At 33.6% G+C, this 22674-nt stretch overlaps 1 protein-coding gene across 2 annotated transcripts in view; it reads right to left on the reverse strand.

Annotated features, from left to right (window-relative positions):
• The window catches only part of LOC148600747 (histone-lysine N-methyltransferase MECOM-like), a 41541-nt gene that overhangs the window by 13413 nt on the left and 5454 nt on the right, over positions 1–22674 (reverse strand). Inside the window, exon 2 of one of the 2 annotated variants that reach the window (XM_088554966.1) lies at positions 6769–7010. In XM_088554966.1, the coding sequence (XP_088411092.1) occupies positions 6769–7010 (242 nt within the window). Of the gene's footprint in view, positions 1–6111; positions 6133–6768; positions 7011–22674 lie in introns of those variants that run through there. The other variant, XM_088554968.1, reaches the window with a different exon arrangement.

Consider the following 22674-nt stretch of genomic DNA (forward strand, 5'->3'; position numbering starts at 1 on the left):
GATACATCTTATCTTATTTATAATATACAGACAAAGATGAATTTGTCATGATGGTGGGGCATTTGACTGCTATCACGAATTTAATACATAGATCTATTATCAAAACATCGGAATCCGGTCGCCATATTGTCCGTGTAGTGTCACATTGGACCAAGCGACACCAATATGGTTCAAATGTACATGTCATCCAGTATTTTTATACGAGGTACCGGTGGGTAATTTTATTTAACACCAATTTCGATTCCACTTGCATGGATCTAGCTTTTGTTAATATTTTGTACTTTCGATCGAGTTAACATATTATGTACATAATTAAAATATCTTCTGAACAGCAGGGATTTTACAATAGGCTAAGACAGGAACCCAACGGAGCTAATTTGTCAAATATCTATCATCAAAATAATCATGTACCCTCTCCAATTATTCAAATTCTAAAACATTCCCTCGGAACCAATTCGATTCTTGGTTTTAGGGATCAATTTTCCACCTGTCCATATTTCTTGTGTCTTCCATACGAAAACGTCAACGCTTAGTTTGACAAGAAATTTATTTCCTTAATTAAATCGATTTTAACGTTTGGTTAAATTTGTAAACAAATTATAGTTATCAGTGGGTGTCAAAATTAAAAGGTCATCCTCACATTACAACCCTGCATTATAACGGGAATGACAATTCTAAAGTCCGGGGCAGGCCACCAACGAATTCCGGAGATCTTCATCGAGATACCGTCGTCATCTCGGGACCGAGGGACAAAAGACCCATGTCTTCCTCGACACGTCAAATTTATCTCCGGCGATATATACGCTAAAAATCTAGATATTACCCGGTTAAAGGTTTATCCAAATGATCGTGTGTTCCATGTAAAGCTACTGATCCGATTCGAGTCAGCTTATCATGATTTTGATAGATATTTTATTGCACGCAACTTTTACTCTAAACAACAACAAAAAAAAAATAAAATAAAATTGATTTGAAAATGATTCATAAAATGTAGCCTTCGAGATTTGACATACTGCACCCATAAAATCGGGTAGAATTCGATACAAGTAAATGTACCTGCATGTAGGTAGTAACTGTTTCAATACGTTTACCCAGTCCCCAAAAGCACTTACTTAAGCCAGTGCACTGTCACACGTCGCAGAAGATAACATTTTCTACAACGAAAGTACCGTATCGATGTTCTCCAAAAATAATCCCCAAATTTAGTATTATCTTTCATTCATAACCGTATTGACTTGTCGTATATACATGTATTTATTTTCCCTAAATTTCCAGCAAAATGCGACTGATCAATCTATGACTGTAAAGAATAGTTGTGTCGATTCATTGAAGAACAGAAAAGAGGACATATTGTTGTGTCTAAAGATAGTTGCAGCTCACCACGGAGAAGTATAGTGAATTTTAATTGATCCCTGAGCTTTAATGGTTGGGATATTTCGCACGAGAAAACGAAGATTTTTCTCCATCAACTCGGTGCAAAATTTTTATCTCCAAACTAATCATTAATTTTCTATTCGGTTTTGATAGATAATGACAATTGTGATAAGACAACCAAGGCTACACAGATTAATCAAATATAAGTTACATTAAGAATTGATAAACCTATCGCTTTTCTAATCAGTAATATGATTTTACTTTTATTTTCATTTCGGGTCACACTGTCAAGTGTCTGAGAGAAAAACTGACTGACAGAACATTGATTGACTGTAAAAATACAATTAAAATTATTTTTTGTCATATCTTCGTGTCATTCTATTTTGTGGTATTATCATGCAACTTTTGTACCCATTCAAAATCAATAAATTGATATGAAAATTGAAATTTGTAACAATATTATACAATAAAGGTATATTAACCCCATGCTTGGAATTTTAATCATGAATTATTAACATTTGTAATTGTTTCTATTATTTTGTTATTTTTGACAAAAGTGACATACTATAGTGCATGATGGCCTCCGTCATAAGATTATAACTGAGATAATGAATATCTCCAGAGCAGTCCTAACAGAATTAGATTAACTTTAAACTTATTATAACGTATTCAAGAAAAGCATATTTTAATCTGTCCAATCGTATCGCGACTCAAAATCATATTACGGACTTCGTGCTTCTGGACTCACTCTCCCTACTTCGTACTTCTGGACTCAGTCTCCCTACTGCATGCTTCTGGACTCACTCTCCCTACTGCGTGCTTCCGGACTCACTCTCCCTACTGCGTGCTTCTGGACTCACTCTCCCTACTGCGTGCTTCTGGACTCACTTCTCCCCCTAAATTTCTGTAGGTTGCATGGAAATTATAATATTTTATCATACCTACTATATCATCAAGAGGCATTTAGACCCTTCAACATTGCTGTTGTTCCCCAAATTTATCAAGACAATGTGGCCAGCTTCATAAGATATCCTTAAATGCCTATAAAACACCAGCTATTAGCTCTGATAATGATACAACGGATAAAATAAATTTAACATTTATAAACAAATATTTACAAAACAAAGGGAATACACAATATATTATTATACATCTAGAATGCCACGTAAGTCCCCGGGCAGTCCCAGACACTTGTCACAGACTAAGTTCTAAAATCAATCGTGACACCCATAATTTCTGTGATCATAGTTATGGAAACATTGCAAAATATCCTCAATGAAAAATAAGATCACAGCATGTCCGCCATTAATTTTGAGTACGTGCATTTTAAAATCGCTTTATTTCTTATAAAAATGACAAAATTTGACGGTCACAATGCATATTTAATAACCCGACTCTTAGTACCTGCAACAGATGCGAAAGTGTATTATTGTTTTCATTTCTATTTTATCTTCATCTGTCTTTAACATCGTCCATCAAATTAGGGGACAGGTTGTCTTTTATTGCTAAATAGTAGTTACATCTAAGTCTTCTTTATTCATTTTTTTCTGACCCATCAATACAATAGGAGAATATGATGACTCTAAACCACCGTTATTATAGAGTCACAGATTGAATGTATTGTATTGGCTACTTATCATTGTTCTGCTTGTACAGCGGACGGACAACACAGCATATCATGGACTCTTTTAAAGGCAATACGAATAATTAATCCTTATTAGAAAACAACATCCCTTGGTCTTGACTTGATTGGGGTTACAGGTTTTTTTTTTGTCACATGTTCGCTATTATGTGCTTGAAATATTTTCTTATCGATATTTTTGCATTCTTCCTCGTTTGTGACCTTTAATGCGAACCATCATATAATTAAAAAGTTTACTCTGGTCCAAATATCAAACATGTTTAAGTGATAATTTAGCACCTCTTTGGACCACGACAATAGACCAAAAGCTGCCAGACATTACAAAAGTGACTGACCAGTCCATGTGTGATAAATTAAGGAAGTCCGTATTGTCAATACCAATGTCCTGTTTATAGAGAATACAAAAATCGTTTAAAATTTTAATTGAAGTAGAGGTCTCCTATACAAAACATATGAAAATAATTCAATATTTTCTGTAAAATAGACTTAAAACTGTCAGATAACTACCATAAAGTCACCAAAGCAATGCCCTAAAGTCGAACAATGATAGAGTTGGTGCAAAAGGTTGAGGATCTGGAGGCCGATTTTTTAAAGAAGTACTCTACTCTAGTTCAAAGGAAATTACCGTAAAAACGCTGTTATTTTTTTCTAATTGAAGCTCTAAAGATATCTATTACAATCTCGTGTGGAAACGTTTTGTTTATTTTGGGGGTTTTTTTTTTGTTTATTTGTTTGTGCATTTTTTTACCTACATGTTCTACATTGCATGGTTATAAATTATTGACTGTGACGAAGTATCGACAGATTGACGAGAACTAAAGTCGTCCCGGCAGGTAGTATATGTTATGCTTGGTGTTCAATTGTTGCAGTTTTAAGTACCAGTTGACCTCCTTAAACAAAACAAAAGGTTTAACTAGGTAAATAACAAATAGCATGGGAAAAATCTAAGTTTCCTGTAATTAATACTAATTGATGTTTCAATAAGAAAGAAGCAATCTCCTCTCTGCTTTAACAATGTTCATCTACTTGATGCCAATAAAGGTTAAGAGAGGGAGTTCAGAGGAGCATTCCATTCCGATCGGGTAACGGCAAACGCAAGTGCTAAACTCAAGCGAACATTCCATTCCGAACGGCTAACGCAACTGCTCATATAGTTATTATACCTAACTTTTTCTTAAATGAGTTCAAAACATGAAAATGAATGGAACAGACCGAAGTGGACTTTTCTTCACAATAGATAATTTACAATAAATAAGAGTACTTTTATGGTTGCAAATTGCAGAATTTCCTGTCAGAACCCCAATCAATAGTAACTCAACATGTTGTCCAAATACATATCGGTGAAATTATTTCTCCGAATGGAGACAATGATATTATTAGTACGCCTCATCAGTCGATTTTTAAGACACGCTTTTACGCTACTTAAAATCACGTTGATGTTTTTTTATTATATAAAATGACACATGGCGATGTAATGTACGTTGTTGTCGACGTGAAATGATCCGATGAAGCTCTTTATATTGACGATCGAATTTTGTATGTGTTAGTCGAACGTCAGCTTGTCTTATCCCTTGTGTGTGATGATTCTCTTATTGTATTCTTCTATTTAGTCGTTTCATATTACTGTTGCTTTTTTAAGTAATTATCTAAATCAGTTTCGATTTCTAATTACGCTGACTTTAATTTGCTAATTTCAGTTGAATCAAAATGTTTTATATTATTACTGCATCGTCTATCTGTTTTCTGTTATAGTCTTCAATGAACATTATTGACTTCATTTCATTTTGTATTATCTCCTGTGATAAACATTACCGATAAAGGTAAAGAAAAAAATAATGAAAAGGATAAACAAATTTACTAAGGTTGGAAATGAAACAGATTTACTGTGAAAAAGCTTAAGTTTGGAGTGTTTTAAATGTTCTTTCAGTTTTTAAGAAAGTCCTATGAGGTTTCTAAAGATGTGAAAATCTGAAAGAAATATAAGCAAAACTATCTCCTGTTATTCTGTAATAAGTTTCTAATTAAACCGTGTGTACGTTTTGGAAATATTTGCAATGATTGTGGTCGAGCTTTCCTGGTTGTTATAAATTCAGGGGAGCGAACAACCTGCAACTGTACACTTCTCTTCAAAACAAACACTTTAATTAGAAAGGTGCAAGGTGGAAAAAGAGCACCGTATCACGCCATATTGATAAATATGAGCCCATTGACATATTACGGGCCATCAAGTCCAAAATTATCTGATGTTGCACTGAGTACACGAAATCCGATACCGAGAGGACATGACATGATATGCGTGTCTCCGCAAAATGTATATATGTTTATATATAACACCTATTTCACGGGTCGTTTGTGAATTAAAGCATTATTCTTAAAACGGACATAAACGAATATTGTTTTATCTAATCTTAATGAGTGCAGATCAGAATGACTCGGACATCAATCACTCTCGTAACTAGGACATAAATCTTAATAAAACTCGAAAAGTCATTGTATCCTTTAATCCGGGATCTATATACATTAAAGTATGCTAGTATTAGAAAATTGAAGTTTATATCTAATGAGCAATAAAAAGAAAAGGTTATTAGAAGAAAATACGGAGAGTCTTCTAATTAGAAAAGTCGGACAAAATTGAGAGAACAAATTTCAATTAAACATCTTTTCTTTTAAGATGTATATGTACTAGTTTGAAAAAAATTGACGTAAATCAAATAGGTAAGATGACATAACGAAAAATTAAACAGCAATACTAAAGAAAAACCCTTAGGGGAGATGGGTTCTTTATCTTCAAAACAGGAAAGCCAATAATTTTCTCATTGCGTATTTTCTATTACTCACTTATTTCATTTTTTTTTATTTCTATTCATTTTTGCAAGGGTTACGGAAATCATAGGTACATTTACTGTAGAAATGATGCTAAAACTATAATTCACAACGTGAACTCAGAACATCGCGTGTACATGTAGCCATGTAACATGGTTTCGCTACGTTTCACGTGAAATTTGTGCAAGGTATAATATTATAGAAATTGCTAAATTCGCGTCATCAATTTTACCCTCTTCATACAGAATGGCCAAGCATTTTAGTTGCCTTACCTGCATTTTTGACAGACACAGATAAACCCTTCAGACAACCAAAAAGTAAATCTTTCTTGTTTTATCTTTCCTTAAATTAAATGTTTCCACTCGAAACCTGTGTTTTTTAAATTCTTTGTGCATACTTGAATCTTACGAATATTTAATCTTGCCAAAACAAAAGTTATAACATGTATTAAGCCCTATCAAATTTACGATGTCTTTCGCTTAATCGTGGTTTCAACGCCCATCTTTGGTACAAGACTGAGCACGAATGTAAACTTCCCTCTTAGGGATTTATCTCATGTTTTTGTGGAGTATCATGTCTTTTTATATGACACATTACATAACATGATTGCCAAACATTAAATGCCAGGTAAGAAATAGTGAAGTTACTATTCCTCAAAGGTCCAATATACATATAGACACATTGATGGCCTTGCAACCAACAGTTCAGAAAATTTCAGGAGGACATAACGGGCATTTATAAAAGAAAGAGCGAGTCATGGATTTCATTAATATGCTGGTATTTCTTTTAATGTATGTCCACAAGAATAACTATAATGAGCGAATATTAAGAAAGTAAAATTATTTATTAAGTCTAGTGGGGTTTTTCAGCTTGAGAAGGTTTCCAGCTTCTAAATTTGTATCGGACAATACATAATGATTTGAACTTACCCCCGGCGAGACATCTAATCTAAAATCTCTAGGTCCAAAGATTCGCCCAGATGACAAAATCGTTTTTGCAAATACAGTAAATTTATTTGCAACTTGTTTGACCTCAATATCTGCTGGAAATGACGTCATATTATCCTCAGCGTCAGCATGATTTGTTGAAGCACAGTCCATCACAGTCCCATTTGTATCACTGTCAACAAGATCGAGTTCAATGTCTGAATCATCTTTCTCTTCGATATCTCCTGTAAAGAAATCTATAGTTTATCTTTTGATACTAAAACTGAAAATATGGAAAAATACACAGATTGAACGAAACACGTATATAAAGAATATCACATTTAGTTCACATATAAAACACATAAGCCATATTAACCATATTTGGAAACATACATGTAAAACTTTAGTAAGAATAAAACGCCTGAACTTAAAAGAAAAACTAATAGTAACATTTATGTAAAACCAACCAACAAAACAACAACAAATACGTGATTAGAACATTTATTTAACTACAATACCGAACTTTTGTTAAAGAATAAACAAGCGTTTTGGCTAAGACGTACATTGTTTTTTGCAAATGTGATTATATTTACAAAATTTGCAAGTGAATTGGAACCCAATACCCAAGTCAATTAAAACCCAGGTACCCAATTGAATAAGAACACAGGTACCAAATGACATCATTTGGCAAGAGAATGAATTACGAATACATTTTTTATGTATCCCCATGCAGGTCCGGGTGTCAAAAGAATAGGCCTGCAGCAGCGCTAAGCTTGTCGTAAAAGGCGACTAAATAGTGCTCAGAACCCTACCTGGGGGCTAGAGCGCTCTGCCCACAAAGCAACTAGGTTGTGTGCCCCAGGTGGTGGAATGGGGTACCCCTGGTGTGTTACATGCTGGGGTTGTCAGGCTATAATAAGGAAAACCTGACCGCAAACCGTAGTGGTGCACCGTGTTGGGGAAGATGCCACGTTCCTCGCACGTTAAAGAACCCTACTGTGGTATTCTCCCGGAGTAGGAACCATAGGGCTCCGCCACAGGAGGCTAAATTGTCCGATCCTACCCACCTTTCCCTTTTTCCATCGGCAATCAAAATTTGTCGACCCCATTATCCTTGTGTCCCATCCTATTTTTCATTTCACGTTCATTTTATCATCCACTTTATGTTCATCGCCTGAATATAGCTGAAATATTGCTGCTCGGGCGTTAAACCCCAACAATCAATCAATCATTTGTTTTGTAATTCTGTCCAGTACAGAACTATCTAACCATGATTTTACAGGTATTGTACTGTGGTCATGTGTTGTGTCCATTTCGAAAACTTGATAAAACACATATCATGAATGTACATGTTGTCCAAAAATATTTCGGTGACTTTATATGATGACACTTTGGTCATTGCTTTACTGTATTATTGAATTATATAAGCTGTTAAAACCATCAAACATAATGTGAAGACCATTGACAGAACATTTGATAAAAAAGGAAACTCATAAGTCATCGTGCACTTAACTCAAAGGTTTTTTATAAATATTTGCTGTGATCTTGAAAATATATCTAAACCAAAATGAGTGTTACATGCATAACCTGTTGCACAATAAGGCGAGGGAAGTACCCGGATGTGTAAAATCTTCCCTTTACAAGGAAGAGTTTTCCGTCACCAAATCTCATATATCAGATTACCAAAAAGACCAAGATGGCATATACTTTTGTCGTTTCTCACGGCATGAGCGTGAGAAAAAATGCATACAATTCTAAAAAATTGCACTGCAAATTTTGAACCAATTCTATTAAAAATTAACAAACTAATTATGGTAAAGCCACCATTACATTTACATCCGGGCATCATGTCGAGTTGCAGCTTTCTCATATACAGATAATAGAGACCAATTAGAAGCGATTCTAAATCATAAATATCAGTGCGTTATCTGCACTGCTACCTTTCATGCAGCTTAGATTCCTTAGATTTTAATAACGCTTCTAATTTGTTTCCAGAATGCAGATTTTGTTAGCTACAAGAGGACTTTACAAAACAAACAGTTTGCTGTTTTAATTGTATTTGTTTGTGGAGAAAACCATGAAATTGACAGGCATTTATTGTGAAGATCGATATAATTATTGGTAATTATATACCAATTTAGGTGAAAATGACATAAAGATAAGAGCCGTTTATTAAAACATATTGAAACCGATGCCACGTTGTCAATGGATAGGATGCGAGTTTTATCAATATGGCTGACAGACGACCGGAAGTGACATCAGGGAAGGATTAAAGAATTTTCATAAACGCAGGATATTCCGGAATAGATGCGACGGGTAATTCAAGAGTTTAAATACCGCATAATGCTATTGAATAATTACATTTACGATATGTATTCAATAAAGCTGCCTTATCAAGGAACATTTATCTTTCCCGAAAATTGATCTTTTTCTCAGTCTCTTGTATCTTTCATATTTCGCTTTGTGCATTTTAATAAAATCAGAAAAGGATACGATAAACCTTCTAATATATCATTGTCATTGGAAAGGAAATGCGGAGATTGTCTTTCTTCTAAATAAGTCTGGGACCGAAATTGCCATCGACATTCCAATCACCGGAAGTCATTTCAGAGAAACGTTCTGTATTATCCAAGCTTAAATTTCTTAATCGCCAATTTTTGTCTTTCTTGGTGCAAATTATTTGCCCTTTACAATTATCAACATTAAGATAACAATAAAAAACATTTAGAAATTTTGAAATGTCATGATAGCTAAGATTGGTGACAGCGTTAAGATAATTATAATGTCGCGTTTAGTAGCACGTGTGAAACAACATTTGAAAAAATGGTCCTGTCAAATATCTCAGTACCATTATGTAAAGTGGAAAAATGACAAACAACAACGGCCATGACAGCAACTTCGGTAATAAAAGAAACCAAAGAACATGTATGAACTTTCACAACGGTCTCAGTGTTTCGAAACAAAATCAATTTAAAGTACTGGTAAAAAAACCGGTAAAAGTATATGTAAAACGCCAATAAACAAATGCAAACTAAATCACCAATGAAAAATGATGACGTCATTTCAAAAACTGGTCAAGTTAACTGAAAGGTATTATTATATAGATTAGGGGGAATTCCAGTTACGTGAAGACATACATGTTTTACATTTTCATGGTATTCTATGGAAAGTACTTTCACATTTTGGAATTGTAAAATAAAATCACTTCTGAATAATATCTAAAACCCCCAAGTCCGAACAGCTAACTACTTGATGTGCACATTTCTCCTAAATTTGCGAATCTGTAGTGATTTTTTTTTTAACTTTGAAGTTCTAAGAACTTATTTCACACCGTTTTCATTGTTTGCTGAACGATAGTTTTAATATTCATATGAAGATGTCAAATTTTTAATAAGATAAAAATTATAAAAACATCTTACCCTACCGGTGCACGTGGTCCATGCTCCCAGTTTTTAGTGGAGTCCCAGTTGTTAATTTGCTTTTGTTACTTTGTATGTATGATTTTAGTTACTTTATGTTCTTTGTTGTGTGTGTGTCTGTTTTCCATGTCTGGTCTTTGTCGCTGGATTACATTCTTTTGATTACCGCTATAACCTTGGTTCCCTTGATTACTCTTTCATTAAATGCATGACCAAAGCTAGACTGAAATTTCATCTCCATTTATGAAGATCCACCCTAATTTTATTAATCATATTGAAAGTCATGTAAGACAATCTGTAGAAGCTTGTGCATCTATCGTTTTTGTCAATGATAATTGCTGCTTATATCAAAGATAATATCGACACAGGTGTATGTAATGTATTCTCGTTAACAGGTCTTCAAGATCGTTCTATCATTCAGAATCATAGTTAATTTGATACAAATATTAATATGATATCTTTTAACTCCGTATCTTTTCATAATAAAGCCTTTAATAGGTAATTACATCATATTTTGAATTAGTACGGATGGATGAATTAGACTACTTCTTCATACATGAGACAGGTCACCGGTCGCAACCTTTGAACTGAGGTCTATATCAAATTATGTAGTTGTTCATTTTTCATGTAAAAGTTTACTCTTGAAATTATTTCATTTGATCTTTTCCCATGACAGTTGTCACTAAGACAATTTCACTATTATTTTTTTCATATATGATATCAATTTTAATTCATGGCTGGGGGTCGTATATACTTTCCTATATAGGAGATCACAATATGGATATATTTCCTAACTATCTTTGTTATCAAGATGACAAATATAAGATAGAAGTAAATTAGTTCATGGGAAAGGGTTATAATTATTAGTTTGGTGAAAAACATTCCCAAAAATAGATATCTTCGTCTTTGAGATAAATTTCACTTCTCAGTTTATCAAATTTCAAACCAAAAAAGTCCTCACATCATTTTCATATATAATTACCAGTATAAATAGTACTTACTTAGGTGTTCACCACCGGACGTGGACTGAATGGAATAGACATAGGATTCTGTTTCTTCAATAATTTCCTCTTAATAAGATCAAAATAGGATATAATCTTTATTTTATTGTTTAATGTGATTTTGATAGAATTTGGTCCATCTGTCATCACATATAACATCCCTATTTTCATACTTTGTGTACAGGATTCGCGACTTAAAACGTCTTCAACTATATATGTGACAGGTGATAGGGATTATTAATATTGCCCTACGTATGGATGCTGAATATCAAGAAAAGCGCACGTAAAAATCATAACAATTTGATTTCCAAGTGAAATCCGAAGATTTATACTTTTAAAGTTTTAAGTCCGATCAGGGCCCGGTTTCATAAAAAAAAATCTCAAATTGAGATTTTCCTCATTTCCTTGAAACTTCTTTAATCTTCAATTTCTAGTGATCTGATTGTTTGAAATTTTAGTTTAGGAAGGATTTGAGGAAAATCTCAGTGATTGAGATTATTTTTATGAAACCGGGCCCAAATCCTGGTCCTACGTTTCGTTGTGACATAATAATACCTCTTTTTTGTCATCTTGCAGAACCTTTTTTGGATCAAAGTATATCCGATCCACTATTTTTCGCCATCTATGTACTTCTCTATCATTAATCATCAAGGAGCAATCAAATGTTTAATGTACTAATAAGCGTTTATTTACTTATCAGTGGTTGAGTACTAATTAGTGTTTATTTACTCATCAGTGGTTGAACACAGAGATTGGAGCGGTATACTCAGAAACACAAATGGGTAATAAAATGTTTCCAGAAAATGATAATTCTAAATGGATCTAGATGACACAAAATTTCGACTTTTTAAAATGATATATAAGTTTATGGAAATGTTTAAGTATATGAATGCGTTTTTTTAATTCCCAGTATAAATCGTCCATGATGCTATATTTGATGTGTGTTGGGTTAGTCGTAATCACTTCAATTGTCTCTATACTTTACGGCTTCATTCCGAAATCAATTGTCCTTATGGAAATGTTTCTCTTTTTTGTCAAAAGCTGGCGCATTAATACTTCATTGACATCAATGTATTTAAAGACAAGATGTTTCATACATATTCTTAGCTAACATGCAAAGATAAGTCTCTTTGAATATCTACTTATTCAAGAGATTTTGACATAATATAGACATTAACAATTGATTTTCCTATCTATACTGCAATTTTATTACGGACCATTTTTATGCTATACTGTCGGCGCATATTACACATAATTATTTAAGCTAAAAGAGACCAATGTCTTAGAATACTAGTGTATATAAAAAGAAAACAGCCGGCAATAAAGGAAGAATGAAAATGATTAGAAATGGTTGGTTCCAAATTTTTCAAAGAAAAAAAACAATTTTACTAATTTCAATTATAAAAGTCGAATCATTGGCTTAGTTTTTTTTTATCTTATTTTAGGTTTATTTCATTTTTAATGTGCAACATGAACATTAACAACATTCACAAGTAAGGAAAGGAGGCATCTCCAGATCCTACATAGAATTCAATTAGTACAATCATCTAATAATTCATCAGTTTGTTGGTCTGTCTGTCTGTATGTCAGCGGTAACTTAAATGTGCATGTGCCGTATTCAATTTTCTATAATTAAAAGAAACTTAGTGCTTTTCTATTTTAAATGACTCATCTTTGTTTACCAAAGGTTGTGGGAAAAAAACTAGAAACAATAGAAACAGCGCTTTCATTTAAATTGTTTAATGACAAATATTGTGTTTTTATCTTTCTAATTGAGGTCATTCGAATTAAATCTAAAATTTTCACATGGTCAGTTAAACTATATCAGGGTACAATCTAAAATGATTCAGAAAATTCCATTGTGGAGGTAAAAATGAAGATGATAAACAGATAAGATTCCCGTACTCAAAAAGTATGTTAGGTTAGTTCTGAGGTATTTCGTTTTTAAAAATACGTATATGAAAATTGTGAAATATTACAAATTCCCGTGACAAAAAGGAAAGGTCACTTTAACGAAGTTGTTCTGCCAGCAGGTTATCAATTTAATCTAAAATGTCAAATTCGATTAAAAGATTTCTAAATGAGTCTTATTGTCACAATGATTGTAAACGCACAGAAGGTCCTGCCAGTTGACATGCAAACGTTTTAAGTACCTAGATCCTTTACTTCACAGCAAATTGGTTGTCTAATCTGTGGTAAATGTTATCTTCATGAAGCTGTCATATTTTTTTTTTATGATGGTGGGTCACGAGAGATTCTCCTAATGTCAGAAAATACCAGAACGAATTTTTACCCGACACGGCCTCTGGACTATCCAAAGGTGTCCCCTAATTTAATGTATTTGATCCTGCAACAAGACAATAAAAAGAAATCCAGTTATTCACTACCCTACCAAATCACTAGGAAGAAAAAATTGTAATTAAATTGAATTGATGACACGTAAATTTGGGATGAAATGATTCAATCATGACACGAAAATTTAGAGAAAGAATCAGAAGAAAGAATGGATATTTACCGGTAAGTTGACTCTGTATGACCTCTGTGTACTTCTTTACCCTTAAAAATACTAATTTCAGGAGAAGAAAGAAATTTTCAGCTGCAAATGAAGCTGTTTGCGGTATAAACACAAAGGCTTGTCAGACCATGGGTCCCTTGGTACAAGGTAGTCAGTCTTCAGGGCTGGATATTGCAAAATACAACACTATACAGTTCAATGTTTGTATTCCTCGTAGAAAACAAAACCATACAATGGCTAGCAAAGTCAAATATCCTTGGGCAGATAATAGCAAAATAAAGCAGGGTTAATAGTCAACAAGTTCAGTCGTCCTTAAATGTGTACAAAATAAACAATAAAATGGACATTAATAAAAGTCACAATTTCAAGTACATCTAGAAATATCACAACAGAATTATAACCTATATATTTGAAAAGAACATGTCTTCAAGGTAATGTACAAGACAATCCCGCACCATGTCGGCTTTATAAATGAATGAAGCCATATGTTTATGTAAAATTGTATTTACTTGTAGAATACTATATCTACTTATTTCTTTTCAGTTCATTTCATGTACTTAGTCTCAAAATTTCCAAAACTAAAGCATTGAGTTTTACAGCAATGTAATAAAAACGTGTTGGAAAAAAAACGATTCATCCCGGTGTTTCGGAGACGCCATAAACGACACTTTGATCGTCCCGTTATAAATTGCAGGCTTTCCCATGTAGAAGGCAGGATTTCAATAGTTTAATGATAGGTTTGGGTTCCTGATTACTAACTAGTGGGGTATTGTAGTTACTCATCACATGATAGCTCAATAAAAAGTTGTATGATCATAACCAAATCATCTTTTTATGGCGATTTAATTTTGTAGTAAAAATAACCGAAAGCCAATATCAACACCGCATAGATAAACAATGTACCAATATGTTTTCCCGGGTCAGGATTATTAAATGAAGCTTCAAAAGCGTTTCATTGAAGAGAATGAGTCCGTTTTAAAGTTTCATCTGTTTTCTTTTCATTATTTCTTTTCAAAACAATTGCGCTATTGAGAGGGAGATAGTATAAAGACAGGGGAGTGAAACAAAGCTGATGGACCTCAAAGCAAACTCAACCAGCATAAGAAATTAACATAGTCATTATGTCGAAATTAAATTGTAAATTTACTGAAATGGCATTTATTATATTTCATTTTGGTCGTGTTAATGCCTCTTGCATTTTTCTATTATGCTTGCAAATAAACCTGAAGTCCCATGTATGGTATTTTGTTACCGCGTATTTTAAGGAATGAATTTAAGAAAACCAGGGACGCGGAGGTTGCTCTTGTACCCCTTTATGAAACATTTTTAGAATCAAAGTCTTAAGGTTCATTGTGAAGGCAAAGAAGATTAGATGTCAAAGGGTTTCATTTCTAAAGAATAACTTGCAGCTGAAAATGCACTTGCCAATGTTATCATGTATACATGTACATATTGGCCTCGTTTTAGTTTGTAGGCAACATACATTTAGGTTGAAGATTTAGAGTGTCTATTTCTTCATTGATTAATTGATATATAATGATTTAACGTCTCGGGAAGTTCAGGACGAAAACGATAGACCAATCGGACAGACCCTGTTTGTGTCAATAATAAGTACAATTCAAAGAGTAAGTTAGAACTCTTCGTAAAATAGCAATCAAGTGAACCAACATTCTAGCGGAAATCAAAAGAATGTAATCCAGGGACAAAGACCAGACATGCAAAATAGATTTATACAACAAAGAACATAAAGTAACTAAAATAATACATACAAAGGAACAAAAGCAAATGAGCAACTCGGACTCCACTAAAACCTGGGAGTATGGACCAGGTGCACCGGTAGGGTAAGCGTCCTCTGATTTTCTAGAAACACCCGCCGAGTTGCTCATAAAAAGTCAAGTCCGGGGTATACTAAAGAGGAAATGAAAACTATGACACGTTGAAATATACGTTAGGCTTCAAAAACATATTTGCAGAGGAAGTAAATTGAAAGTTAAAATAATATATATTGTAAACTATGTAAAATTAAGAAACATAACGTAAGAGCAATGAAAAAAAAATGCGGATTACTATACTGTCGGGAGGATAACTGAATGCTGAAAACATTCATAGATTTCATATCATTCTCTTAGATCCATGATCAATAAAATGACTAAGATACGATTGTTGTCTTAATGTCCTTAAATATTTATACAGATAAATGTAAGAGCGAAAACTTTTACTAACCGTTAATCTTTCCAACTATCTCCTAAACTGTTTGTTTTTCTTGTCTAAAAAGCCTAAATTTAACAATTTGAAAACCACTCACGTAAATTAACCTTTCGTATCAGAGACAAAATTCTTATACAAATAATTTCTTTTTGCTGTTTCGGTTTACCTGAATGGAAATAAATTATCAGTTTGTGCAGGACAGTTTCTATACATGTACATATTGACTCGGGATGATAAATGGAGATCTACGGTGCGTTAGAAGGTATTGAAACTTAGTTTCCGTGTATCTTTATCTTCAAAAGGTGTGTGACTTCTGTCCAAAGATGACAGAAAATGGATTAAGCTACTGAATATAACAAGATAAAGCTATTAAAATAGAGGAGACGGCTTAAATCTGCTTTTATAGCGCTCCGTTACCGTTGCTATGATATCTATGGTCCGCCATTGAGAGGAGCACCGCAAACTTAGTCTAGTATTCAAGACAGAAGTGTATCATTTAGTAGATGTTATAGTTCAGTTTACACATCGTGATATGTTCAGATTAGGGCTAATTAACTATTCCTGACCATTAAAAGGATTAGATAATTATGACAAGAAGAATTTGTCAAGTTCCAACATGTGGGTCGAGGTTGTCTCTTTTTGGGGTGAGGTTGTCTGTGAAACTGTGGTGTGTCCTTAAGCAGTTTCACGGTCACCCGTCTACTTCATTCATAAAGTATATTATTCGACAATAAATCTCGGAATGGACTCCCACTTTGCTGTTCATAAAGACTGAAAGAAATAGACAGTGATAAAGAGATAGCATATGATTTCAAGTCAAGTGTTTCCGAAAACCTTGCATGATATAACAATTCATTTCATAAGCTTTTAGAAATAAATGCATATTGTGATGATGTTCTTTCCATAACCGTTTGTTCATTGTCATCTGGGTACCGATTCAACGAATGTCCACAACAGGATAAATAAATTACCTCCCCTTAAACAGGTGACTACATGTACAAGCGTCCCATATATACCCACCTAGGTTAGATTATAGCTCTGTAGATACTGAAAACACAACAACAGTATTGTTGCCACCATTGAATTGTCATCTTGATCGATCTGTGAAAATGAGTATCTTTGAAATCGACATCTCTGTTTGGGTTAATCAGCAGTTTTCCCATGATTTTACAAACATAACTGTCATTCATATCTGCTATTTCAGAACAAAAATATTGAATAGACTGGGTAAATGGATCCTTTGTCATTTTAATAACAGTGTTTAATGTTTTGACAAACACATTACACCGTTTATGTTCGCAGGTTAACTATCTATGAAACACACACCCAATCCAATTTTCTTTGTTTACGGATCTGGTATCCATATAGTAGACTGTTCCTATAAAGTTATCTTCAAATATCATATTTGTGAAAATTTGTTTAATCATAAAATCAGATCAGAGAAAAATCGTGCCATTGTACCTAAAAAGGGCAGATACCGTTAAAGAAGTGAGAAATTACTGTAAAATTAATAATTGATACTATTAAAGGGTGATGATCGGTTGGAAAAATTATTACACAAGTGTGATTATAAAAAGGAACATACGTGTCAGGCTCAAAAGTTGCCCAAATAATTAAGGTTGGTAATATGACAAGTATGGGAAACAATGAATGTTTTATTGGACTTAGACAACAAGCAAAAGGGAACTGAAGAAAGGACAAAATAATATTAGCGTCAAAAAATCAAAACAGCCTACAAACTACAATACATGGCAAAGAGGGGTCTTTTCCTCATTTAAATTAGTTAGATACACGTATTTATCAAACAGGTGTTGTAAATCGAAATAGAGACGGTAGAGTATACTTTACTTTTATACATTGTTTTTGGCTCGGGGAATAATAATGATCAGATGAACACAACCAGCCAAAAAATCAACTGTTCCAAGCTGGTCAGTACATAAATTTCGAAACGATACCGCTATGCAATACTTAAAGAAAAGACGGCGAATTACAACTGCATGTATACGCATTTGCCAAAAAAGTACCAAATTGAATACATGACTAAAGAGCGTCTCAACCTTTAAGCGAATGTGTAAGGAATTGATGACTTGAAAGACGATTTTATGCGTGGGCGGTGTGGCGTTCCATTTTCTACAAGCAATTGATCGCAGAATCAAACAAAAATTTGTATATAGAAATACAATCGAACACATGTGCAGCCGTTGACCAGGTGAACTTATCAACAGGTAGTTGACCTATATCTCTGCAGGTTGTCTACAGTTTTTTGTTCACTCTACCGGTTCCTGTTACATTTAGTATAATTTTTTAAAAGTATTTTTCCTTTTCTTTTTCCCGTTTCTTTGTACCAACTTGACATCGCAGAATTATCTTATCTTTAAAACTTATTAATTACTGTCAGGTTTGTTTGGAGGACAAGCCTCGCGGAAGTTGGCAATTCGTGATCAATTCCGTTATCCGAGTCCGGCACTTAAACTACAAGAAGCCAGACATCGAAATAAAGCGGTTTGAAAAATAAATTAATACTTGATTGTAATAAATCTTTGCTTCTTTTATAGGGTGGAGATAACATTCTTAAGAAAACAGACCATCAATTTAGGTCTTCTGGCCAAAACTTCAGACAGAAACCTTAGTAAACGTTTATACAACATTGTCAATTGCGATGAAGCCCTTTTCATTCGGCACGAAATTGATGAGTCGGTAACTACCATTAAATACAGATTTACTTTAACTGCCACTAGACAAATTAACGCTACTGTCATATCTTTTCAAATTAGTAAAACCAGAGATAGATCCGTTAAGTAGTTGCTCTTTGTAATAACCTTGCAGTCGGGAATGGTACAGGTACATGAATTACAAGTCTTTTGGAAAACTTGATTATAAAAATTCCTTTCTTGTTTACTTTAATTCCGATAAATATATTCACGTTGCTTGACTGGTAAATGCACACGAAGAAAAGATGCACTAAATCTACATGACATGTCCATGTAAATTATACCTCAAAACATGTACACAATTATATACGACGCCTTAATCTAAACAATTTATGATATGATACAGACGTACAGACCAACTAGTGAATGATTTGTTCGTTGCCAAAGAAGGACGCACATCGAAGAGATACAATATAACGCTATATCATGCTCATGCTTATTCTCTTGAATTACACCAATATTTTCATAAAAGATTCTTATTATCTTCAGACGGAGTATTGATGTGTAACAGATAGTCTTTGGATTGTAGCAACCATCAGCATGCACGATTCTAAGACAAAGAAGTACACACATGGATGCATTATTCAACCACTACAAAGTTATAAGCTTACTGCATGGTGTTAAAATTGAGAAGTAGAACTATTTCTAAAAATACATGTATCAACAGACCGCCATGCCATGTGACTTGAACCACAATGCACGATCTTTACACGGAGTAGTAGTTCTGAAGAACAATATACCACACTCAGTCTTTAAGTCAAAACCATCGTTGATCACACTAAAACAAAACCCGTTATCATTAATTCAAAAGATTTTACAAATTAATTTTCTATTTCTAAACTTGTCTTCCACTTTAAACGGATGGTCATTTCCAAATTAACTGGTAATTTAGAAGTAATCAGGCATGAAATAAAGTGATAAGTAATATACATTGGTGATCACACATCCATAGATGTTTTCCCACATTTTTCTTCATGGTAAAATGATAATTAATGATTTCTATTGTCACCGTATTATCTTAAAGTATGCATCTGAACTATGGGAAAGAATGATCTGATATATACCCAAAACACAAAACATCTGAACAATGGGAACGGATGGTCTAATATGTGTCCAAAACACAGAACGTACAGTCGTTCTAAACCTACTTCTGAACTAGTTATTTGAGCTACACGATTCCAAATAGCTTGATTTATGTTGGTTAAGCATTACAATTATATTTCAGAATGGTGCACAAACAAATGAGAAAACAGAAAAGTGCAAAAATGTCACAATTAAGGGTCACTGACCCGTTGGCAACAATGACAAAAGTCTGCAAGGTATTGTATACCAGTAGTTAGTCCAAATCATTTTCTCAAAGATTGACATCCATGTTATTTGTACAAGATAAAAGTTTACAAGGAAAAAACACAAATACACGAACAACACTTGAACTCTATACTTTCCCAGCATCTAAGATTTTTGTCATGCTAAACAAGTCGTATAGACATAAGAGTAATTGGTTTTCTCATTAGAATAGTCGCTGCAACTTGTTAAGAGTCGTGCATCACACATGTGCAAATTATGAAATATTCTATGATAATACATTTCACAGCTAATAGTTTTCTGGGTCGTGCGGGTTTGCAACTATGCGGATGAGAAACGGTATTAGGACGTTTTCTCACATCTTCTTTATCTTCAAGACATATGGTAGATATTAATTTCATTTTCTCAATAAGAAAAACAGGATGATTCCAATTTTTGTGGCTGTTTTCATGGCGTTTTCAGATGTTATTTTTTATCTGTGATCTTGAATGACAACGCTGCGTCATCGGCATTTTTTGAAGTCTGTTTTGAAGAGGGTGTTTAAGAGCGTCTGTATACATTTGAAGCGGGACAAGATAGATTAAGTCATGTGGTTTAGACACATGAATAGGCCTTCGTATCATTTGTTGACCTTGAAAGACACTAGTATGGGAATGAGATAGAAACCAAATGTCAAAATTTTAAATTTAATATATATACAGAATGATATTTTTTCACAATGAATCAGATGTAAGCGACGGGGCGAAACAAAAACCTCCGATACCACAAAGGTCAGATTTACAACAGTCAACATTTCGTTCGATATGAGATCGATACAGACTGATTTTCATTTTCATAGGTTCAGCATTTGATACTATTTCAAATTCCGAAAAAAAAATGTTGCATTTTTTTTTCAAGCTTAAATTATGGACTTTCCTATATCTGTCTATGTATTTTCATATTCGATCCGGATCATTCCGACATTTAGAATACATCGGGAGCCTACCCAGCGAAGGATACACCGTATCTGGTGTAACAATAGTTATCATTTAACTGAAATTCTGTTTAGTTCTTTGGATTTGTCCATCTGAAGCCCCTTTCCGTTCTTGACACACTTGATGGAGATGCTTTGCCACTTGAGTTATTTTAATTGCAGATCTAAGACAACTGCAGAAGCGACATGATCAGTTGAAGTGGTCTTATCTGACAATTCTATGAGGGGTGTCATTTCGAGAATGCATTGAAATTGTCTATAATCATGCTCTGTCTATGCATGTGAATACACCCAGCATATTAAATCGCAGTTAGTTGACATTGATGGCAAACGTCGAACAAACAAAAACATATGTAAAATACAAGTGGGTGAGCCTTACGCACAATGCCTCAGAATAGAATGTATTAAGCATTGACCCCTTGAAGGATGCTTCTGATGTTCAACACTCTGCAAACTGAATATCGTATCTTAGTGACTTGAGTATAGTTACATGAAAATTTGTGGAGGATGTTAAATTTTTTGATGCCATTAACTGCACTTATGATTTCTGGTTGCCATAAAATGTCCATTGTACTTCTTAGCTTCAGATGATTTTAATAAACAGCCATTATTTAAACTGACCAATTATTCATCATGCACTTATATACAAAACAAGACTATACCCCTTGGAATACCTTAACAAAATGCATCTTTATAATACACTCCCTTGATGAGTAATTCTACAAAGAAGTACGAAACAATGGCGATGTTTACATCGGCATCTCTCTCATAGCGAGACGAGCTCTATAACTTATCACGGCTGATAACAGTAAACAAGCGATAGTTGTTCATCCCATCGATCTGACAGATAAAACAACTCATCTCTCTGACAATAAACCCTAACAACTCAGTCACTTAGGCTCATCATCCCGTGTCAATTGGATGTTAATAGTAAGAGGCTTCTAAAATATGGCCAAGTCTTTGGAACGGGGCAATATTTTATTTTAAAGTTTATTTTTATATATTTATTTATTATCATTAATTTTTTAGTGATACATTTTTAATGTACCTTTCGCACTATATATTTTTCTCTAGTGATTATAATAATATATAATAGCTACAGAAATAAATATGGGACTTTACTTGAAAAAAAGAATTCTTAAATATAATTGCATCGATCTCAATATGGTCCTGAAGTTGGATTAAATTCCTCATGTTGCATCCTTAAACTAGCAAAATTAGTATGTATTCTTGAATATCAACATAATTATGCCGAATCCATTAACATCTTATTTTAAAATGACTGTTAAAACTATAAATAATGGTAACCAAAACGTATTAATAGTCTAATTTATTTAATACATGTAATTTATACAGCCATGGTTGGTTACTTCGAATTTTTCACTGTCATAGCATTATCTCAAAGAACAATCTAAAAGTACAGTCCGTGTTTTCTTTACTCCCGAAGTCGACTAAAGAATGTCAATAAAACAGACAGACAAGATGTTCTATCTCCGCCCATTAATGTTTCTAATTTGTTGGTTGAATCCTCCAATGGAATTTCGTATCATTGATCACTTGTGGGAATCATACATATGTAATCATGAAGGGGCATGTACATGTAGGTGGAATTAAAATTATCTTATTGATAATTACTATCTTAGAGTAACTTCTTCCATGTGCAGGTTCTAAGAAAAAAGATGAGTTGAAGAGAGCAACACACTACCTACATGTATATTGAATATACAAAATACCAATCATATGAATATTTCAAATATCGGTTTGCTGTACACGAGTT

This window comes from Perna viridis, chromosome 12 (genome assembly GCF_037379345.1).
Source record: "Perna viridis isolate PV_CMFRI_1.1 ecotype Kerala chromosome 12, ASM3737934v1, whole genome shotgun sequence".
Classification (NCBI taxonomy): Eukaryota; Metazoa; Mollusca; class Bivalvia; order Mytilida; family Mytilidae; genus Perna; species Perna viridis.